At 40.0% G+C, this 24,230-nt stretch overlaps 1 protein-coding gene across 2 annotated transcripts; it reads left to right on the top strand.

The window, feature by feature from the left end:
• The first annotated feature begins 486 nt into the window (after positions 1 to 486).
• psmd6 (proteasome 26S subunit, non-ATPase 6) lies at positions 487 to 22,006 on the top strand. 2 transcript variants are annotated; one of them, XM_043708268.1, is made up of 8 exons: positions 488 to 713; positions 2,392 to 2,597; positions 9,101 to 9,246; positions 9,939 to 10,158; positions 20,538 to 20,646; positions 20,880 to 21,048; positions 21,522 to 21,599; positions 21,701 to 22,006. In XM_043708268.1, the coding sequence occupies exons 1-8, from the start codon at positions 569 to 571 to the stop codon at positions 21,795 to 21,797; spliced, it is 1,170 nt and encodes a 389-aa protein (XP_043564203.1). In that variant the 5' UTR covers positions 488 to 568; the 3' UTR covers positions 21,798 to 22,006. The 2 variants fall into 2 exon arrangements, with proteins under 2 accessions (XP_043564204.1, XP_043564203.1); XM_043708269.1 differs by lacking the exon at positions 21,522 to 21,599 and having other exon boundaries at positions 487 to 713.
• The last annotated feature ends 2,224 nt before the right edge of the window (positions 22,007 to 24,230 follow it).

Below are 24,230 nucleotides of genomic sequence, written 5' to 3'. Positions count from 1 at the left end.
TGTGCGCCGGCCCCCCTCCGCTGCTGTAGGCGGCGCTGCGGGAGGTGTGGGAGGAGCTGAGGGTGTGCTGTGTGCGCCGGCCCCCCTCCGCTGCTGTAGGCGGCGCTGCGGGAGGTGTGGGAGGAGCTGAGGGTGTGCTGTGTGCGCCGGCGCCCCTCCGCTGCTGTAGGCGGCGCTGCGGAGGGAGTTGAGGGTGTGCTGTGCGCGCCGGCGCCCCTCCGCTGCTGTAGGCGGCGCTGCGGAGGGAGTTGAGGGTGTGCTGTGCGCGCCGGCGCCCCTCCGCTGCTGTAGGCGGCGCTGCGGAGGGAGTTGAGGGTGTGCTGTGCGCGCCGGCGCCCCTCCGCTGCTGTAGGCGGCGCTGCGGAGGGAGTTGAGGGTGTGCTGTGCGCGCCGGCGCCCCTCCGCTGCTGTAGGCGGCGCTGCGGAGGGAGTTGAGGGTGTGCTGTGCGCGCCGGCGCCCCTCCGCTGCTGTAGGCGGCGCTGCGGAGGGAGTTGAGGGTGTGCTGTGTGCGCCGGCGGTGTCCACCTGCCGGAATCATTTGAAGTGAGAGTCGGAGCGGGTGAGAAGATGCCGCTGGAGAACCTGGAGGATGAGGGCCTGCCCAAAAACCCGAACCTCGGCATTGCTCAGGCCAAGTTCTTGCTGACTTTGGACGGCCACAAAAATGACCCGAAGATGCGGAGCGAGCTGATGGATTCGGTGAAGGAGAACAGTGAGTGGCGGCGGGGATTCGCACAGTCACTGAGGCCCGAGGAGGAGGAGGAGCCAGGCGCCGCTTGTCGGCCCAGCCTTCAAGGCCAGGCCTACTACCCAGGCTGCGGCTGGCCGGGCTCGCTGCAACCGCGCGATGTCATTTCCCATCGCCAGCATCTCCCTCTCCCTCCCTCTCTCCCTCTCCCTCCCTCTCTCCCTCTCCCTCCCTCTCTCCCTCTCCCTCCCTCTCCAGTCCCCTTTACCTCGTTACCGAGAACCACCTTTGCTGTTAGTCTGAACCTTTACGATTTTGGAGCTGGCGTCTATTTCATGTCTTTCCCTCTTGAGGAAACATTTTTGCATTCGGTTGCCGGTTCGTTAATCGCACCAAAGTCCTGGCTTTGAGATCTGCAGTGCCTACTTTTGTTTGTTTCAGGGCCAAGCTGCAGAAGGATCCTCAAAGCTACATCCAATCCGAAAAGTTAAATGCCATATTTTGCGATGTTGCCTTGCAACTGCAGCCATGTGCCCTGTGTGTGCTTTTATTGTGTCTCCCTAAGCTGTGTAAAAAACCATATCATTGTATTTTTGTGTTTTGATTGTAGACTAAGACTTTTTTAAAAACTGCTTTAAAGCCCAGGAAGGAAGTGCTGCATTTTTAAAAGCAAGACACTTAAACTAATTGTGGTGTTTTGGCTGCTGGTTTGTTAAATGGGGAGATGTTTTCAGAAGGCACTGAGATGTGTATGCGGTGTGTGTTTTAGCTGGCAACAAGTAGTTGATTGATTTGTGCAATTCTGATTGCAGTGACCATCAGCTTGATGACAACTGTTTGGTTCATCAGTAGCTGAACAGATTGTGGGTGTGAGCAATACAGTGAGAACACTGACATTTTTAAAAATTGTATCAGTTGCTGTGTGATGTTGTCTTTAACCCATAACTAAGAGACTTAATTAGCGTACCCTGTACCTCCTGTAAACAAGTGAAAGAACTTTGAGAAAGAAGATCAAAGAATAGTGTGTCTTGGTGATCAAAGAGAACATCTTAATGAACTGTGGACTAGTGGTAGTGAACTGTGGTTCCCATTTTTTTTTCTCCCCTCCATAAAACCATTTTGTTTTTGTTTGACTGTTTCTGTCTGTATGTGTTTTTTCTTTCTGTATATGTGTGAAAAGGTTTTAGAACCTTTAATCTGGCTTGATCTAGTAGCCCCACATTTTGATAGTTCACAGCTGTTCTCTTATGATTAGAATTTATTTTCTTGAACTAAATAATAGTTCCTGTTCTTTTGTTAGCTTGATTCTACTGTAAATCAGGAAGTTAGCATACCTTTATTAAATCATGAGCTTGTGATGATGCCCAAGAGTCATGGACTCTACTCCATGCACTTGCCCAAATGGGTCACAATACAAATTAGAGGATGATATTGGCAGGAACTCAGGATATGTCATTCATGAGGAACCTTCAATGATGCACTGTCCTATAAAGTAGGTTTACATTTGGGAAAGTTTGACTTCAAAAGGTGATAAATGCAAAGAATTTGGATCTTTTGGCCAAAGGTCTGGGGTTGACTTTTGTTTTTACAACATTGACTGTGACTCAAATGGATAATATATGGTTTTAGTCTGTGTCCATACAGCAGTGTGAAGATGAATATGACATTCTTAAATTCCAGTGCCTTGGGTTTTGTTTTTTAGATATGGCACCATACTATGAACAGCTTTGTAAAGATGTCGGGTGGTCAATTGACACAGACTTGTTGAGCAAAATGAAAAAGGCAAATGAGGAAGAACTAAAACGTCTGGATGATGTACTGGAGGATGCAGAAAAGAACCTTGGGGAAAGTGAAATCAGAGATGCTATGATGGCTAAGGCTGAGTATCTATGCAGAATTGGTGACAAAGTAAGAATCTATGTCGTATACTTTGCACTTCTGCTATTTTAGTAGTTTGCATTGATGTAATTTGAAAGCAAATATATGTATACATTAATCAGCTATAGAAACCAATCACTTAGTCCCAGTCACCCAATTAAGGTGACATGGGGTAAAGTTGGAAAATTCATTAAATCTGGTATTGGCTAGGTTAGCTTTTTAATTAACATGAAATTTAAGAATGTAAAAGATTCTATTAGTTAAGATTTTTTTTTTGTTCAGTATATGTTTTTTGGGTTAAACTTAAGTGGTGAAACATAGAATATAAATATCCACCATTTTGGTAGAGTACAAAAGATAAAAGACTAGTGACTCAATCAAATTGATTTTTCTGGTGACCTTTTTTGAGTTCTCTGCCCAAGGACAAGTCCGTCTCAGTGTTAGAGCTTCCACAACACGTAGAGCAAGGAGACAGGTCCTGGAACCACTTCAGCTGCATTATGCTGTTGGGATGAATCTGAACCACACCTGCTGTTCATCCAATTGAATCAAAACCCACTTTCCCCAAGGAGTCCAACAAACTATTCCAGCATTTGTGATGTAATCCAGAGCTATCAGTAGAGAAGGTGGAAGAAGCTCCAATTTCCTTCCATCATATGGCTGACCAGCAATCTCTTCAATTCCTCCAACTGCCGTTGGAAGGTTGATAATCAACCTATTTGGTCATGTTATAAACACATTCCTTGGTCATCAAGTCCATGACATTTCATCCACTTTATAATTGTATGTTGCAGAATTTTTAATGTAAAATAATTTTGGAAACTAATGTTATAAAATCAGGCACTTTTTGGTATATATAGTGTATACTGAAGCTCTGAATCTTTGACAGGTACAGAAAGTTTGTATTGCTGGTATATGAAAAAGAACGGCTCAGAGGGATATTGACCTCATGCTGGGAAATGAGACTAGATTGGGTTGGTGTGGACTTGTTGGGCTGAAGGGTCTGTTTCCACACTGTAGTGAATCTAATCTAATCTATATTTAGCTTTACACATGTCTAGCCATTTATTATCTGAACAAAAGCAAGTGCAGTGTTTCATAGTAAAAGAATTGGAATAAAACCAATAAATAACCATGTGAGATGTGTATTTTCCTTTTGAAACTTGTAAAAGGGTTTTCAGTTTAGCTTGATGTTTTGTGAGTAACAGCATCTCTTCTCTGACCGTAGTCTCCCATATTTCCATTTTGGACTCTCCACTAGTCTGCTTTGTAGAAGTAATTCCAACGCCATACCTCAGAAAGGTATGGCGATGCTGTGAAAAGCCTCTCCAATCTAGAACACACGGCGGCAGTTATGGAATGAGGACTAAGCTGTTTATGACAGAGATTAGCATTTTCTTTATTAAAAGGACTGTGCATCTTTTAAATTTTCTAAGCCAGATAACTATGGTTGATCAATCATTAAAAATATTCAGGGCAGAGTCACAGAGACATACAGCATGCAAACAGACTCTTTGGTCCAACTCATCCATGCAGACCAGGTATCATAACCTAATCTATTTGCCAGCACCTGACCCATATTCCTCTAAACCTTTCCTATTCATGTACCCATCCAGATGCTTTTTAAATGCTGCCATTGTACCAGCCTCCACCACTTCCTCTGGCAGCTCATTACATACACACACCACCCTTTGTGTGAAATGTTGCCCCTTTTATATCTTTTCCTCTCACCGTGAACCTATGCCCTCCAGTTCTGGGCTCCCCCACCCCAGAAAATAGGTCTTGTCTGTTCATCCTATGCATACCCCTCATGATTTTATAAACCTCTATAAGGTCACCCCTCAGCCTGCAACACTCCAGGGAAAACAGCCCCAGCCTATTCAGCCTCTCCCTCTAGCTCAAATCCTCCAACCCTGGCAATGTGCTTGTAAATCTTTTCTGAACCCTTTCAAGTTTCCGAAAGGAAGGAGACCAGAATTGCCAGCAATATTCCAAAAGTGGCCAAACCAATGTCCTGTACAGCTGCAACATGACCTCCCAACTCCTATACTTAATGCTCTGACCAATAAAGGAAAGCGTACCAAACGCCGCCTTCACTATCCTATCTACTTGCGACTCTACTTTCAACGAGCTATAAACCTGCACTCCAAGGTCTCCTTGGTCAACAACGCTCCCTAGGACCTTACCATTAAGTGTAGTGCTGGAAATGCACAGGTCAGGCAGAATCTGAGGAGCAGGAGAATCGACGTTTCGGGCAAAAGCCCTTAATCAGGAGGGCTTCATTCCTGATGAAGCACCTCACATTTATCTAAATTAAGCTCCGTTTGCCACTTCTCAGCCCATTGACCCATCTGATCAAGATCCTGTAGTAATCTGAGGTAACCTTCTTCGCTATTCACTACATCTCCAATTTTGGTGTCATCTGCAAACTTATTAATTATACCTCTTATGCTCACAATCAAATCATTTATATAAATGATGAAAAGTAGTGCACCCAGCAACGATCCTTGTGGCGCCCACTGGTCACAGGCCTCCAGTCTGAAAAGCAACCCTCCCACCACCACCCTCGCTGTTTTCTACCTTTGAGCCAGTTCTGTATCCAAATGGCTAGTCCTCCCTGTATTCCATGACATCTAGCATTGCTGACCAGTCTCCCATGGGGAACCTTGTCGAACGCCTTACTGAAATCCTTATAGATCACGTCCACTGCTCTGCCCTCATCAATCCTCTTTTTCTTTCAAAAAACTCAATCAAATTTGTGAGACATGATTTTCCACATACAAAGCCATGCTGACTATTCCTAATCAGTCCTTTCCTATCCAAATACATGTAAACCATGTCCCTCAGGATTCCCTACAACAACTTGTCCACCACTGACATTCAGGCTCACTGGTCTATAGTTCCCTGGCTTTTCCTAACCACTTTTCTTAAATAGTGGTACCATGTTAGCTAACCTCCAGTCTTCTGGCACTTCACCTGTGACTATTGAGACAAATATCTCAGCAAGGGGCCCAGAAATTACTTCCCTAGCTTCACACAGAGTTCTAAGGTACACCTGATCAGGTCCTGGGGATTTATCCACTTTTATGTGTTTCAAGACATCCAGCACTTCCTCCTCTGTAAGATGGACATTTTTTAAGATGTCACTATCTGCTTCCCTGCATTCTATAGCTTTCATTTCCTTCTCCACAGTAAACACTGATGCAAAATGCTCATTTAGTATCTTCCCCCGTCACCACACATTGGCTGCCTTGCTGATCTTTGAGGGACCCCATTCTCTCCTTAGTTACCCTTTTGTCCTTAATGTTTTTGTGGAATCCATTTGTATTCTCCTTAACTGCATTTGTCAAAGCTATCTCATGTCCCCAAATTGCCCTCCTGATTTCCCTCATAAGTATATGCCTACTGTCTTTATACTGTTTTAAGGATTATATCAATCTCTTCCGTCTATAGCTGACATATGTACTTCTTTTTCTTAACCAAAACCTCTCAATACAGAGGTGGCTAGATTTTTGGATACTGAGGGATATAGGATAGTGCAGGAAGTTGGAATTGGAAGATCTGTCATAGTCTTACTTAATGATGGTATATGCTTGATGGACTAAATGGTCTAACTCACCACTTGTTTTTCATGGTTCTGTAATACCAATGAGCAAGTGGATCTGAAGCTCCTGGGCAGGACAGCTCACATGATTCATACTTGCAAGTGCCATTGAATACTTGATACTTGAATGATTAAAATTAATCAGCGAAGTGATACTGAAATTGTGGTGTAGTAGGGATTAGTGCTGCATCCACTATTTGTCATTTATATAAATGATTTGGATGAGAATTTAGGAGACATGGTTAGTAAGTTTGTGGCTGACACCAAAATTGCTGGTATAGTAGGCTGTGAATAAGGTTATTTAAGATTGCAAAGGAATCTTGATCAGTTGCGCCAATGGACTGAGGAGTGGTAGATGAAGTTTAATTTGGATAAATGCGAGGTGTTTCATTTTTGGAAGATGTACAGGTTATACCGTTAATGGTAGGGTCCTGGGTAGTGTTACTGAACAATGAGACCTAGGTGTTCAGATACATATTTCTGTGAAAGTTGTCACAGGCAAGCAGGGTGGTTGAGAAGGCGTTTAGCATGCTTACTTTCATTGCTCAGATCATTGAGTATCAGACTTGAGATGTCGTGTTGTGGTTATACTGATGTTGGAGAGGCCACTTTTGAAGGCTTTTGTGCAGTTCTGGTCGCACTGCTATGGGAAGCATATTATTAAATTAGAGAGGGTTCAGAAAAGATCTACCAAGATGTTGCTAGGACTGGTGAATTTGAGTTATAAGGTGAGTCTGGATAGGCTTGGAATATTTTTCATTGGAGGGTAAGAAGTTGAGGGGTGACCTTATAGAGGTTTATAAAATCATGAGGGGCATAGATAAGGTGAATAGCAGAGGATGTTTCTCTGGGGTAGAGGAGTTCAAAACTAGAGGGCATGGGTTTAAAGTGAGAGGGGGAGGACTTAAAAGGATCGAAGGGGCAACATTTTCTTGCTTGAGGTGGTGCATGTATGGGACGAGCTGCCAGAGGAAGTGGTGGAAATGTGTACAGTTATAACATTTCAAAGGCATGTGGATGGGTACATGAATAGGAAGGGTTTATAGGGATATGGGCCAAATGCTGGCAAATGGGTCTAGATCAGTTTAGGATATTTGGTTAGCAAGGACAAGTCAGATCAAAGGCCCTGTTTCTGTGCTGCATAACTCTGACTATGATACCTCCAGCATGTATTGTCCTTTTTTATAAAAACACTTTGGACTTAGTAGATCCAAATTATTATCTTAAAGCAAAATAATTTAATGTACTCTTACAATCAACAATCTGGAAAAATATTTTGTTTTGAATGAATATCACATTTGAAGATTGGAACATTTTTCCACACATGACAATTAGCGTGGGATAATTTTTTAAACTCCTAACTGGGAATAATTTAGTTTTGGTAATCAAAGGTAATAAGTGGTCTGGGGCATAGGTGGATAGAGGTTGTCTGTCAGGCATGATCTTATGGAACGGTGAAACAGGCTCAAGGGGTTAACTGGCCTACCCCTTCATTTCTGGTATATGCCAAAAACCAAGTTGGTGATGAATAGAACTGAAACCAATCGTTAAACCCTTTTTAAAGCATTTATTTTCAGAGTTATCTATTGCCAACACGGGCCTTCTAACTCAATAGCCACTGTTTATTTTGTACAGACTCAAGTAATCCCAATAGATACTCCTCTCTGGCATACAAATTAATACAATTAACCAAATCTTCCTTTTTGCCATACACGTTATATTTGCAGCTAAAATTCCAATAATAACTAACTCAAAGGCATCCATATTCTGTATGAAGCAATTTGTATATTGTGTGATGTATGTTTCGGTAATCTTTAAAAATTTGAGCATCCATTTCATTTTATAAAATATACAGTTACCTGTTCCTTTTTTAAACCTCATATGTTCTACTTAATCCTAGGTATATATCCTAATTATTTCACAATATGTAAAAATGCAAAATTAAAAGTGCAAGGAATCTGATTTGTAACTTCCTGGTGTGATTGATTACTTATTTCCAGCAATGACATGCCTATTGCTGGAAATCTGAAGGTCCTCTTGACTTGACCCAGAGGCCAGCTGGCATTAGGTGAGTGAAAGTATGTGCCACTGAGTTTAAGTGATCTTTGTGGGCATCTTTCTTTGAAGTCAGCAGTTGTGACCGGTAGAACCTCAATTTTGTTTCCTAGTCCTCCTATATTTTCACCAGATGAGAGTGGATACTTCAGTTTGCAACTCTGAAATTTCTGGAAGTATTGGTATTAAACTATACATTATCATGTAAACTCCAAGTATATGAATTAAGAGCAAGTGATAAAGTGATCACTGACTTACCTTTTTGTAATATGATTTAATTATTCTGTGCTCTCTAATCATACTTCACTTGAAGATTACAATTGATTTTTGCTTTCCTAAGTGGTACCACAAAAGATTGAGAAGTCACACTTGGATTTTATGTCATTAATAGTTAATAGCACATTTTGTGGCAATTTGTAAAGCAGATTTGCTTGGAGAATAGGTAGGTATAACAATATTATCACTGATAGGAAGATTAACATGACCAATTTACATATTCTGTTTTAAATGTGCATTGGAGTTTATAATGGGACATGATTGTAAGGAAAATGACAGCAGGAAGTAAGGATTTTTTTGAGTGCAAGTGTGTGCAGTGAATAGCAAGATGTAATGTACATCAATATTTAATCTACAAATGCAGTTATTTCAAAGATTGAAATCTTTGTTTAACTGCTTGCATATTTGAGGTTGACCTTCATGTGGATCCAGTTCAGTTGAATGATGGTACATTTACCAGTTTAAAGGAATTAATCGATGATGACCAGTAACTAATTAATATTCTTTAGCAACAATATTAAACATGTTCAGTGTGTGACATGGCATTGTACTTTTCTGAATCACTTCATCTCTGTAATTAAAATGTTTTGTTTTTAAGGAAGGTGCTTTGACAGCTTTTCGGAAAACATATGATAAAACTGTGGCTCTGGGACATCGTCTAGACATTGTATTTTACCTGCTAAGAATTGGCTTATTTTATATGGATAATGATCTGATCACACGTAACATTGAGAAGGCAAAAAGGTATTGTCACATTGCATTTGTGTGCATCTGATCATTTTGTTTTGATATGTGAATTGTGTAACATGCACTCCCTCATTTTGGAATGAAACCTTAAATTTGATAACTCATCTTCTCAAAACATCATCAGGTATAGTATTGTCAAATATTCCTACAAATCAGTTACTCTTGACTGCTTCTTTATAATTAACTTTGAATTTGAGGTCGAGTAGCTACGCACATTACACAATGCATTTGCTTGGCATCTTGAAACTTAACCTTTTGAATACATGTATCATTTCTTTGCTGTAAAATTATAGTGTTTTCATTCATGCAGTTTCAAATTTAGTTAATATCAGTAGCATTGTAGTGTTTGTGAATCTAATAGTGAACGATGTCCTGAATGTGCTGTTCATATGGTGGCTGAAAATTTATGGCAGAACTATTGACTTTAAATGATATTGGAGTCAACAGAGCCTCAAGGGTTTGAGACATAATTCAGACTTCTAATATATAAATTGAGGTGTTGATTACTGACCATGTTTACCTGAGATCCTGATGTGACTGGGATGACTCGCAGTTACTTGTTATAATAGTGGCATTGGAAAAAGTATGCTTAAAAATTGCTGGCAGAAGTGACAAAAATAGTAATAAGGCAAAGAATATTAAATTGAATTTTAAAAGCAAATTTACTTTCTGTGTGGGTTCTCTTGCAGTTTGATTGAAGAAGGTGGTGACTGGGATAGAAGGAATCGTCTCAAGGTTTATCAAGGGATGTATTGTGTGGCAATTCGAGATTTCAAGCAGGCTGCAGAGCTATTCTTAGATACTGTCTCTACGTTCACATCCTATGAACTCATGGATTATAAAACCTTTGTAACTTATACTGTTTATGTCAGCATGATTGCACTAGATCGGCCTGACCTTCGTGAAAAGGTAAGCAACGTAATTGTAAAATAATTCTGGAACAAGTACACTGGATTGGTGTATTTCCATAGACATGGAAAATTGAAACACTTTCATTTGTTTGTGTACTGTAAGTTTTTTTTAACATACGATCTTTTGAACTCCTGCCATTAATGTTTTACTCGCTTGCAGAACTTCTGTCCTTAACTTCAAGGCATTGCCTATCTGAAATTATCCTCCGATTTAATATCGGTATTATAATGGAAAAATGTACTGCACTGTTGTGCTAGGCACACTCCCAAATCCAAGTATTACAACCTGGTATAAACTGTGTATTGTTGATACCAGTAGAAACAGTCCCCCCCCTTTTTTTTTTTTGTTGGGCTCTTTTATAATGAATGCCAACTGGATTCAGTACGGACTAGTTGGGCCTGTTTCCGTGTTGCGTGACTCCGTGTTGCGTAAAACTATTTTTCCATTTAATCATTTACATTGTTTCCCATGACAGACTTTAATTTCTTTTGTCTTGAGATTTTTAAAAATTCATTCACAGGATGAGGGAGGTTGCTGGCTAGGCCAGTATTTATTGCCTATCCCTAATTGCCCAGAAGGCAATAAGGACTCAGTGATATTGCTGTGGGTCTGAAGTCTGGACCAGGTAAGGACCCAAAAGGACATCAGTGAACTGGATCGGCTTTTTCCAGGCAATCCATAATGATTTCATCGTCATCATTAGACTCTTAATTCCAGATTTTAATCAGAATTAAAATCAAACCCATGTCACCGGAATATTACTTGGGTCTCTGGATTAACAGACCAGTGGTAATGCCACTAGACCATCGCCTCTCTCAAGTCAAGCCATGGCGAGGCTAAAATTCCAGTTTGGACTGAATGAGCAGACAGCATGAGGAGAAATGTTTTATTCTTGCATGATTTTGAAAAAAAGTTAGGAAACCTATTTTGACTGCACTTTGAAAAGAGTGTTGTGTTATTAGTTTATACTTGGCAATTATTATTTGACACATGGAATTTGATAGGGAAGTGTATTTAAATTGTGTTTTCTTTTATTTGGGTCTGGATAAAAGTTGACTTAAAACAGATTTCTTTGTTGCTGGTGCTTAAGTTTGTTATTCCCTTTGGGATTGCTTTATTGAAGCTGCAGCCCTCAGCAAAACTGGTGAAACAGATGATATATTTGTCACATACAAACGGTTATATTTAGATTGTAGACAAAGCAAAAATTACTTTGTGCAATGTATATTCATTTGAGTGTCTTATATACACTATAGAATGTAAGCTCAGTCTGATTGGGTTTCTAGAATTACTGTGTACTCAGCATGCCTCAATATATGATGAGCTCTAATCTTTCGCAAGTTGATGAATAGAGAGTTCATTGATAGCCAAAAATTTAGACAGTTGTCAGTCTTCGAGGGTAAGCTCTCTGGACTTTGAGAGTACGGCCAGGATACCAGCCTTTGTCAGTTAGCTTAGTTGGCAGTACTTTCTAAACTGAGAAAGGTGGTTCAAGAGTCACTGGAGACTGGAAAACATAAATCATCCTGACACTTCAAAGTAGCACTGAGGTTGTGCTATGTACTTGAGCTAACATCCTTTAGATGTGGTAATGCAAAACTTCTATCTGCCTGCTTACCTGGTTGTAATTAATCCTGCATCACAATTTAAAGAGCAGAATGTTTACCATGTATCCTTGTCACCATCTCTCTCTCCCTCACACTGTAGGCAGAGAATTATTTGTTTATACATTTGCTGTTTGTGTAATTGTGCTTTTTTCAAATTAGATACATTCCAAAAGTATTGTATTGTTTAGGAAATACTTCGGATACGGAGAATGAGATCAATGTTATATGAACGTAAATTACTTGCTCTTCCCCTTAGAAAATTTTAATGTGCCCCTGTAATAATGAATGCAGTGCTGTCCTTATTTCAGAAAGACATTGTTAACTGATCAACAGAAAGCATTAATAACTGAAACAATTTTTTCAGAAATTGCTGAAAAAAACCTCAGGTTCAGTAGCATCATTAATAACTGAAAATTGTTTATGAACATCATTGGAAATTACAGCTAGTAAATGAATAGGTAATAGAAGATCTGGTGGTATAATGGGTTTAAACTTTATTCCCCCCTATCTGAACCAACTTTCCTCTACTGAATGAAAGGGTCCTCTGTGAAATGAGGTTGGGCAGTTTTAATTTGGTTGCTTGTCCTTTTGTGACCATATCCTAATTTGGATGGTTTACATGGAAACATAGGGGTAGCGATAATCATGTTGATGCTTAGACCCAAGGTTAAAACATCTAAGGTTATTATGTTGCTGGACAAATGATCTGGGGACCTTAATTCACATTCCATTGCTGCTGGGAAAACCAATTTATTTAATGATTTGGCATAAGATTGACATAAACACTCACTGGTTCTTTAGAAAAGGAAATCTGCCATCCTTCCCTACGCTACCCTATATGTGCAAAAATTGAAAGAAATACAGATGCCAGAAATCAGAAACAAAAACAGAAATTGCTGGCAAAACTCAGCAAGTCTGGAAGCTTCCATGAAGGGAGAGCATGTCCGGTGACTTTTCTTCAGAATTGAGAACTAGATGGAGGGGCAGGCAGAAGACAGGCTCACGCTGGTACTAGCAATATGGGTAAGACGCAAGAGGCAGTTTTGAAAGCAAATTTCAGGGAGTTAAGAAGGAAATTAAAAAGCAGGATCTCAAGCACTAATTTTAGGATTACTCCCAGTGCCATGTGCTTGTGGTCATAAGAACAGGCGAATCTATCAATTGAACATGTGGCTAGAGAACTGGTATAAGAGGGAAAGCATCACATTTCTAAAGTGTTAAGGTCTGTGACTGTTTTTGTGGCAGGTGGAGCCTTTAGAGGTTGGGTGACATCTGAATAGAACTGGGGCCGATATCCTTGTAGGGAGATTTGCTCATGCTGTTGAGGTGGGTTTGAACTAGCTTGTTAAGGAGATGAGAACCTGAGTAACCCATATTGGAAGGAAGTAAAGTTGGTAATGCAAAATAGAAAAGCTGGGAGGAAGGGAGCCTGAAAGACAGGAAACAAGGTGGAGCATCAAGTATTCTTTGAATGCAGAATGATGCCAGAAAGACAAATTTAAAGGCATTCAGCATTCACAACAAGTTGGATTATCTAAAGGGACAGCGAGAGGTAATTAATTATGATCCAATTGCCATTGCAGAAACATGGTGCATGGTGATAAAGACTAGGAGCTGGATATTTGATATTCAGGAAAGATAGATAAGGACAAGGAAATAGAAGTGCGCTGATAATAATAGATGGGATCAGTATGTTAGTAAGAGACGTTCTTGCGATCTGAGAATCTATTTTGACAGAGCTAAGAAACAGCAAACATTGGTTGGAATTGTTTATAGTTCACCAAATAGTAATGGGAATGTTAACATTGGTGTAGGTCAGGAGGTGAAAAACATATAGCATGGGCAAACAGTAATCAAAAGCGAATTAGATCTGGTAAACCAATTGAGCTCGAAAGTTGTGGAGGCCAGGTTTCTGGAGTGTAAGGAATGGTTTCTAGAGTAAACTGTTGAGCCCACCAGAAGATAGACTACTTTAGATCTAATATTATGTAATGAAAAAGAGCTAATCATCACAGGAAATGACATCACCAACCCAAGGAAATCCAAACATGTGAATAGAAAGTGGGCCGTGCCACCAGTGCTTCATCTGGAGGCTCACTGATGTTAACTAGTATGGCGACTGGTTAACAAGGTTAAATCGCATGGAATTTCAGGAGAACTAGCCATTTGGATACAAAATTGGTTAGAAGGTAGGAGACAGAGTGGTGATTGTTTTTCAGACTGGAGCTGTGACCATTGTGCTGAGAGATTTGATGCTGGGTCCACTGCTTTTTGTCATTTTTATAAATGATTTGGATGTCAATAAAGGAGGTATGGTTAGTAATTTTGCAGATGACACTAAATTGGTGGTGTAGTGGACATTGAAGAAAGTTACCTGAGAGTATAACAAGACCTTGATCAGAGGGGCTAAGGAGTGGCAGATGGAGCTTTATTAAATAAATGTGTGGTGCTCAGGGCAGGACTGAAGCCTCAAGTCCTGGGGTGTGTTGTCGAACAGAGACGTTGGAGTGCAGGTTCATAGTTCTTTTGAGTCACAGGTAGACAGGGTGGTGAAGGTGATATTGGTATGCTTGCCTTTATTGGTCAGTGCTTCGAGTATCAGAGTTGGGAGTTCATGTTGAGGCTGTACAGGACATTGATTAGGCCACTTTTGGAATACTGTGTTCAGTTCTGGTGTCCTTGCTATTGAAAGATGTTGTGAAATGTGAAAGGTTTCAGAGAAGATTTAATAGGATGTTGCTGGGGCTGGAGCTACTTTCACTGGAGTGTTGGAGGCTGAGGGTAACCTTATAGATTTATAAAATCATGAGGGGCTTGGATAAGTGAATACTCGAGTTCTTTTTCCTAGGGTAGGAGAGTCCAAAAAGGGCATAGAAAAGTACAGCACAGAACAGACCCTTCGGCCCACAATGTTGTGCCAAGGATTACTCCTAATCTAAAATAAAATAACCTAACTTACACACCACTCAATTCATTGCTGTCCATGTGCATGTTCAGCACTTGCTTAAATATCCGTGGATGGCACAGTGGTTAGCACTGCTGCCTCACTGCGCCAGAGACCCAGGTTCAATTCCCGCCTCAAGCGATTGACTGTGTGGAGTTTGCACATTCTCCCCGTGTCTGCGTAGGTTTCCTCCGGGTGCTTCGGTTTCCTCCCACAGTCCAAAAAAAATGTGCAGGTCAGGTGAATTGGCCATGCTAAATTGCCCGTAGTGTTAGGTGAAGGGGTAAATGTAGCGGAATGGGTCTGGTTGTTTGTGCTTCGGCGGGTCGGTGTGGACTTCCTGGGCCGAGGGGCCTGTTTCCACACTGTAAGTAATCTAACCTAATCTGCTTCCACCACCACCGCTGGCAAAGCATTCCATACAGTCACAACTCTCTGCGTAAAGAACATACCTCTGACGTCTCCTCTATACCTTTCTCCTAATATCTTAAAACTATGACCCCTCGTGCCAGTCAGTCCTGCCCTAGGGAAATGTCTCTGGCTATTGACTCTATCCATGCCTCTCATTACCTTGTACACCTCAATCAGGTCACCTCTCTTTCTCCTCCTCTCCAGAGAGAAAAATCCGAGCTTAATCAACCTCTCTTCGTAAGACAAGCCCTCCAGTCCTGACAGCATCCTGGTAAACCCTCTTTGCACCCTTTCCAAAGCCTCTGTATCTTCCCTATAATGAGGTGACCTGGACACAATATTCCAAGTGTGGTCTCACCAGGGACCTGTAGAGCTGCAGCAAAACCTCGCAGCTCTTAAACTCGATGCCCCTGTTAATGGAAGCTAAAACACCCTATGCTTTCTTAACAACCCTATCCATTTGGGTGGCAACTTTAAGGGATCTATGCACTCGAACACCAAGATCCCTTTTCCTCCACACTGCCAAGAATCCTGTCTTTCATCCGATATTCAGCATTTAAGTTTGACCTTCCAAAACGCATCACTTCACATTTATCCAGGTTGAACTCCATCTGCCATTTCTCAGCCTAGCTTTGCATCCTGTCTGTCGTGCTGCAGCCTGAAATAGCCATCGATACTATCGACGACAACTTTGTGTCATTGGCAAATTTACTAACCCACCCCTCACCCAAGTCATTTATAAAGACTACAAAGAGCAGAGGCCCAAAAACAGAGCCCTGTGGGACACCACTCACCACTGACCTCCAGGCAGAATACTTTCTATCTACAACCACTCTTTGCCTTCTGTCAACCAGCTAATTCTGAATCCAGACAACCAAATCTCCCTGTATCCCATACCTTCTGACTTTATGAATGAGCCTACTATGGGAAACCTTATCAAATGCCTTGCTGAAGTCCACATATACCACAACCACTGCCTGACCATCATCAACCTATCTTGTTACCTCAAATAACTCAATAGGATTTCTGATGCATGACCTGCCCCTCTCAAAAACATGCTGACTGTCTTTATGCTTTTCCAAATAGTCATAAATCCTATCTCTCAATTCTTTCCAAAACCTTGCTGACTACAGATGTAAGACTGACTGGTCTGTAATTGCCAGGGATTTCCCTATTCCCCTTCTTGAAAAGAGAAACAACATTTGTCTCCTTCCAGTCCTCTGGTACGATTCCTGTGGAGAGTGAGGAAGCAAAGGTCTTCGCCAACGGCTTAGCAACCTCCTTTCTCACTTCCTGGAGCAGCCTAGGATAAATCTGGTCTGGATCTGGGAATTATCAAGCTTAATGTTTTCCAAAATTTGTAGCACATCAACTTCATCAATTTTGACCTGTCCAAGCTTGTTTTCCAGCTCCTTGAAGTTCTCATTCGCAATAAGGTCCCTCTCCTTAGTGAAAACCGAAGCAAAAAAACTCATTTAGCACTTCCCCTATCTGCTCAGACTCCATACAAAAGTTCCCTACGCTATCCCTGACCGGCCCTACCATCTCCCTGATCATTCTCTTATTCCTCACGTATGAGTAAAATGCCTTTGGGTTCTTCCTAATCAAACCTTTTTCGTGCCCCTTCCTGGATCTCCTCAGTCCATTTCTGAGCTCCTTTCTAGCAAGCCTGTAATCCTCTAAAGCTGTGCTAGATCCTTGCTTCCTCCACCTTACATAAGCTGCCGCCTTCCTTTTGATGAGAAGCTTCTCTGTTCTCGTCATCCAAGGCTCCTTCATCTTACCCTTTCTTGCCAGTCTCAGAGGAACAAATTTGTGCATCATTCTCAACAACTACTTAAACAGTTTCCACATGTCTGTTGTGCCCTTTCTGGGGAACAACTGTTCCCAATCTGTGCTTCTCAACTCCTGTCTGATAGCGTCATAATTTCCTGTTCCCCAATTAAATATCTTCCCTTGGTAACTGCTCCTTTTACTCTCCAAGACAATGGTAAAAGTGAGACAGTTGTGGTCACTGTCACCAAAGTGTTCTCCCACTGTGAGATCTTACTCCTGTCCTGGCTCATTGCTGAGCAGCAAATCCAAAATGGCCTTTCCCTTCGTCGGCTTGTCTACATACTGAGTGAGGAAACCCTCCTGAACACACCTGACAAAAATGGCTCCATCCAAACCATCTGCACTTAGGAGGTTCCAGTCGATATTGGGAAAGTTGAAGTCACCATAACAACAACCCAGCTACATCTGCATTTTTGCAAAATCTATGAATTCTTCAATCTCCCTATATCTATTAGAGGGTCTATAGAAAAACCCCAGTGAGGTGACTGCTCCCATACTGACTCAGTCGACAAAACTTCCTCAACAATCTTCATTTCTGTAGCTGTGATGCACTCTACACTAGCAATGCTACACCATCTCCTCTTTTTCCACCCTCCCTGTTCTTTTTAAACGTTCTAAACCCTAGAACATCAAGCAACCCTTCCTGCCCCTGTGAAACCCAAATCTCCTTTATGGCCACAACATCATCGTCCCAAGTACTGATCCATGCTCTAAGTTCATCACTCTTATTTCTGACAGTCTTTGCTTTAAAGCAGGCACTTTAACAGATCCCTTTGTTTCATCACATGAAAAACCTTCCCGATAGATTCAGTACATCCTGTCACTGCCCCGTCTACAACTCCCCCTCAGATAATGTAGCTCTGGTTCTACCTCCTTGCCAAACTAGTTTAAGGTGAGAGGAAAAAGATTTAAAAGGACCTAGGAGGCAACTTTTTCATGCAGAGGCTGGTGCGTGTACGTGTATGTGTACCGAATGAGCTGCCAGAGGAAGTGGAGGGAGACTGGTGTAATTGCAACATTTAAAAGCCATCTGAATGGACATGGACCAAATGCTGGCAAATGAGACTAGATTAATGTAGGATATCTGGTCAGCATGGATAAGTTGGGACCAAAGGTATTGTTTTTGTGCTGTACCTCTGTGACTCTAAGTTGATATGTGTTTGATAGCATGAACTAGGAAAGCAATTAGTATGTTAAATTTGAGTCCTTTCTTAATAAAAGTGAAGATTAAATGAACCTTACTGCAGTTGTTGACCATACTCATACTGTGTATATAGTCTCCTTAACCAAGGAAGCACACGCTTGCCTTGGAGGTAGCACAATGATGATTCGCTGAACTGATTCCTGGAATGAAGGAACTGTCCAATGAGGAGTTTGTGCCAACTGTGTCTATATTCCCAGTAAAGTGATCTCACTGAAATAAAGAACATTCTTTCTGAGCTTGACAGGGTAGATACTGGGAGAATGTTTCAAAATACTGTTTTGAGGAATAAGTAAAAGGTGACAAATAGTTTGCAGTTTTCTTCCCCTTTTATATTGATACAAAGTTCATAATTTTGGTTTGGATTTGGTACATTGCTCGAAACATTTGAAATGCGACTTTTTTTTTCTTTGACTGATGCACAATTTGTGATGCACCTGATGAATTAGGAGAATGTGTGAGGTGCTGGGAAAAGCACAGCAGGTCAGGCAGCATCCGAGGAGCAGGAGAATCAACGTTTTGGGTATAAGCCCTTCATCAGGAATCTCCTGCTCTTCGGATGCTGCCTGACCTGCTGTGCTTTTCCAGTGCCACACTCTGGACTCTGATCTCCAGCATCTGCAGTCCTCACTTTCTTCTATTTAGGAGAGAGAACCAAGTGTTGAAGATGGATGGTCAATATTGAACGAGGGGATCACTGTCTCAAATTGGAGAAACATCTTCACTTGAAGTTAACCTATGCATTTCTCCATGGCAAGAGCTGTGAATATTCAGTCACTAAGTATTCAAGTTTGAGACTAACAGAAAATAAGGGAATTGGCAAAAATGGAGGAAATTTACCTGACTTAGAGGATCAGTGTTGATCTTATTGAATGCTGGCACAGGTTCAAAGGGTTTACCCCAAACTTATAAGTCAGTGGTGCTTCAGCAGTATTCCTACAACGTGGCCTTAAACACCTTTTGCAGAAGTAACTTTGTGTTTCTGAGTTCAGCAGTATGTGGATGATCTTAGTGGTATTTAAGAAAGTAATTGTGGGGGATTCCGGAGCAATCTTAAAATTAAGAGCTACTCTGTTTTGGGTTGGAAACACTTCATTCAGTAAAGAATTGTGGATATCTAGCTTGTTCTTAAAGTGTCGATGCAGAGTTACCTAATACCCTTGATATTTGCAGTTAAGTTTAAGATGGACTAAGGGGGTTGAGCACCGATGAGCCACTTACTGGAATGATAAAACAGGCCAACGAGGTAAAAGACCTGTTCCTGTTCCAATTGCTTATCTCACAATGTGGCAAATTTCATAATGCACAAGATGGATAGTTTCAAGGTTGTTTTGGATGTGTTTTGGGACAGACTGCCCAGTGGTCAGCACTGCTGCCTCACAATGAGAGGGACGCTGGTCCATTCCAGCTTTTGGGTAACCGTTGGTATCTGTGTGCATTTCCGTAATGTGCTCTGGTTTCCTCCCACAGTCTAAAAGATCACACAGATTGGCTATGGTAAATATGGGGCTGTGAGGAAAGGGGGGTCATCTATCTTCCTTGGATGTTCTTTGGATGGTTGGTGCAGACATGATAGGCCAAATGGTCTCTTTCTGCACTGTCGTGATTTTTTGTTTTCCCAGGTTATAGAGAAGCAGTGAGTAAAATGAAATGTCACCAGGAACATTAACACTTCCTTTACACAAATGCTGCTTGACCTGAAAATCTCCAGCTTTTCCTTTTGTTCTTTGTGCAAAAGGTGCATTGTAATGCTGGCCTGGATGGCTAACGTCCTCTGGCCCTTATATTAATGTTCATTTGGAAATCAAATGTTATTGACAGCCTTTCACATCCTGAGAACTTTGTGATTATTGCATAAGAGTAAACTGCACTATTGCAACCTAGTTGCAAAAATTCCCACATCAATCAACTCGCTAGATGACAGTAGTAGAGATCTGATCATGCAGACTTTTTAATATTTTATCTGCAAGACAACTGTCTCCCCTGTAGATATTTTCAAATCAATTTGTTCAGAAATGGTATAACACACCTGGAGCAGATGAGACTTGAACCCAGGTCTCTTGGCTAAGAGGTGGGGACATTTCCAATGCTCTACAAGAGTCCCTTTTGAAATCTTGTTTGGACATGTTCTGACAAACATTTAGGCAGGTGAGAATATGACCGGGGTGGGGAATTACCACTGCTAACTCTACTGGTGTGACAAGCTTAATTACAGACTCAAACCTGAGTCTTTGAGAACACTGCAATATGTTCATTAAAATCATGCTAAGTGAGCCAATCTAGGAGTCTACGAAAAACTGCTAGTTCGTTTGGAAAGCCCACTGAATTTATGAAAAAAGATTCATTTAAAATTATAATTGTAAATGTTTCAATCCAGGTCATCAAAGGTGCAGAGATTCTTGAAGTACTGCACAGTCTTCCAGCAGTTCGACAGTATCTTTTCTCCCTGTATGAGTGCCGTTATGGGGTTTTCTTCCAGTCTCTTGGTAAGTTTACTGTATCTAATAAATTCTACACACAAGATAATCATATGAGTTATTTCACTTGCTGTAGGGAAGGAAACATCCACAATGATCAATGAATACTTTGATTTATACAAAGACATTTGTCTTCTGAGATATAGAGAACTTCATTTTGAAAGATTATCTGCATTTTGTTTTATGAGAAAGCAAATGATTTTCCAGGTTCCTGACAAACTAATTTGCCCTCTCGTCTTTAGCTACAGTAGAACAGGAATTGAGAAAGGACTGGCTCTTTTCTGCTCACTATCGCTACTATGTACGTGAAATGAGAATTTTGGCATATAGTCAACTCCTGGAATCTTACCGTTCATTAACGCTTACTTATATGGCAGAAGCCTTTGGCGTTGGTGTTGAGTTCATTGATCAGTAAGTTGGTTTCTATCTTGTACTTAGAATTGGATTCTGGAATTATGGTTTAGTCCAAAGCCTATTCTGCATCCTTTAATAACTTTTGTAAAAACTTGGATTTTAAGAACCAAATAGTGAAATTCATAACTTTTGAAAATAGTTTCATAGATGTAAAAGTGGGGCAGTTTATAATTTAAAAATGACAGCAACCAAAGCTACTTTCTCTCCCTCATCAGCTATTCTTTCTACAGTCTTATTTAAATGTTCTTCCAAAGCTGCATTATCACCTAACCTGAGATTTAATTTCCAATTTGCCAGTATTAAGAAAACATTTGAAGCTTTGTTTTAAAACCACCACTCAGAAGGGAAGGATTGCATGAGGATTTGTTGTCTTGTCTTGTACTAAATCAAGGCTACCAGTATACAAATCAAATAAAATTATAGTTCCTGATTAGGCAGTGTTAATAAAATGTTTGGCATTTGATTTGCAGGGAACTATCTCGTTTCATTGCTGCTGGTAGACTACATTGTAAAATAGATAAAGTGAATGAAATAGTAGAAACCAACAGGTATGTAATGTTATCCAAAGTGTAGACCAACTTTAACAATTAAAATGTTTAAGTGAAAAAATTAGTTTCAAGTGATTTAATTATGACCATTATTGTTACAGGCCTGACAGCAAGAACTGGCAGTACCAGGAAACTATAAAGAAAGGAGACCTGCTATTGAACAGAGTCCAGAAATTGTCACGAGTAATAAATATGTAATTTGCTAAAGGAATACTTAAACAATTCAAAATCTAAATGGCAATTACATGTTGAGTTATTTCTCCAAACTTGACCTTTTTAATATTTACAAATCATGGGTTTAGTTTGTGCCATTGTTAAACCTTGTGTAGTCTGAACTTCATAGTTTACTACAGTGGAAACATTTACAACTGTATATAATAATAAACAGCCAGAGCATGTTTTCAAAATACAGGCTCACGTGTTTCAGAATTTAAAGATTACGCTGGAATTCCAATCATGCTAGCAAATGCTATTGAACTTTCCATTGGGAAACTAAATGTTTTCTTCTGCCTTTACTGAAGAAATGCAATGTAAAATTGTTTACAGCATGTTTAAGTTACCAACATTCCCAACCACTTTTATTAGCAAGAAAAACCATTAAAACTTTGCAATGACACATTCAGGATAAAGTAAATAAGGTATATTCAATAACAGTATCAAAAATATTTACAGGATGGTCAGTGCTTGTCCTTTTTAATTTCCATTGAAAGGGTAGGTGAAGCTGTATGACAGCGACCCCCTACAATGAAATCCACTCTGTGGCTAAACATTTTGAGATGTTTTCTTGTTTGAGCCAGCTATCAGAACTGTATATTGGGAGGACTGTTTGTTCACCCTCCTGTAACTGATGGGTCAAGTATATGTGCACCTTGAGACTTTTCTTCCCGTCTAAGGTTTAAAAAATCCCAACACCTCAAGCTGGCATTTTGGTTTGAGGGTGTGGGAGGTTGTTTTTCAAAGGGTTTAATAAATCTTTTTACTTCAGTGCATTGCAATAAAAGTTGGTTTTGTTCTTGGCTTTAAATTTAAATGTGTATTTCTAATCTAAAAACTGGAGTTTGACTAGCATTGAACAGCTTTTTGTTGGACAAGCTTGATTCTCAAATGATACAAAGAATCAACAACTGCATTTATTATAAATAACAGTATAAATTATTTTTATTTACACAACTTGTTACAAAACAAATAGACTATACATTTTCAAATATCGAAAGATTCTGACCCATGACATTTGTTCATGAATTATACAGCAGGCAACACAAAGTCCAGCTGATACCATAGCGACCAGGTGTGCTTGATTATGCGTACTTCTGAAACTATTCACACTTTACACAGGAGGTTGCTTTTAGAACCAGGCTCAAATAATGAGCAAGGAAAAGATGCTTTACTATCAGGCTTACATTCACATTTGAGATGTGTAGTGTTCTCTTCACTTATGTTTCTATTGCTTTTGTCTTTGCAATTTTTTTTATTCCTTTCATTAGATAAACCTGAATTAACAGGTCTGAGTGCCTATTTTAAGACAATACTTCTCTCCTATGTTCAGAATATTCATCTCAGCATTTTATCTTAAAATAAATTTTATTTGAATTTGAAGTATTAGTATAGGATCCTACCAAGGATCATTTATATATATTATATAGGAAGACTTACTCCTGAAACATTGCATTTTGTGACTGGATTAATCCACAGAAGTTTAGGAGATACTCAGTGAAATCAAAGATATTTCCTTTCCAAAAGGCACCATCACCTTCAAAATATAACCAGGATGAGAATATTTACATTCTAGTATTAGATACTATGGGTCAAACTCAAAACAATTATTTTAATAAGTCACGTTATACAGCAATAGTGCTTTAGATCTTTTCACTGTCAAAATTCTTTAAAACTTGGTGCTTCCACAAAAGTACAGAAATGTAAAGGCCTTTTTTTGGCTGGTGGTACAACCACATGCATGCATTTTACAATCAGAATTTGAAAGAAATTGGTACATTTAATCATTCCAAATTAATTTAAGGTCTCAATGTTTAAATCTTAAGAATCCACAGGTGGAAAAAGCAAGCTCCTAATCAAAAACTGAACATTCAATACTTTATTAAATGCTCAATCTAAACAGTCGTTTTGAAGCAACTATCAGGCACTTTTTAAATTTTGACTAAAAGCTGCAAAATGAAAAGTTAAAAAGCAGTTTTTCAGATGTTGTCATGATTATTAAATTCAATTGTTACAGTGGGAGTTAGGCAACAAATGAACCTTTTATTACAGTGAAATAGTTGAGGCTCTCTCTCTTCCCCTCCCCCCACTTCCAAAAAATAAATCATTTCACTCCCAAATTCCAAAAATGGACAAAAGTTTTTATAAAAAGTGCCCCACAAATCTTATACTGTAGGTTTTTTTTTAACTATTGGCTGGGCAGTGAATCTCTAAACAATAAGGTACTTGTTATTTATTAATTCCTAAATAAATAAATACCAGATGATTTCAAAATTGTACCAAAACTGGATATAAGAAAATGACCTGTGCAAAAATACATATTTAATATGTACAATTTTAACAAAATATGCATTCTGAAATAGGGATAGTTCCATACGTTTGTATAATCCATTAAACAAAATTCAAAATAAAAAGTAC

Source organism: Chiloscyllium plagiosum, chromosome 18 (assembly GCF_004010195.1).
Source record: "Chiloscyllium plagiosum isolate BGI_BamShark_2017 chromosome 18, ASM401019v2, whole genome shotgun sequence".
In the NCBI taxonomy this organism is placed as follows: Eukaryota; Metazoa; Chordata; class Chondrichthyes; order Orectolobiformes; family Hemiscylliidae; genus Chiloscyllium; species Chiloscyllium plagiosum.
This window is presented reverse-complemented; position numbering and strand designations above follow the sequence as displayed.

What these genes read in the sequence shown, in the direction of transcription:
- psmd6 (XM_043708268.1), top strand. Translation starts at nt 569, where the DNA reads ATGCCGCTGGAGAACCTGGAGGATGAGGGCCTGCCCAAAAACCCGAAC. An exon ending in GGCCTGACCTTCGTGAAAAG is followed by an intron (nt 10,159 to 20,537) that starts GTAAGCAACGTA and finishes GTTTCAATCCAG; the next exon opens with GTCATCAAAGGTGCAGAGAT. An exon ending in GGTTTTCTTCCAGTCTCTTG is followed by an intron (nt 20,647 to 20,879) that starts GTAAGTTTACTG and finishes TCTCGTCTTTAG; the next exon opens with CTACAGTAGAACAGGAATTG.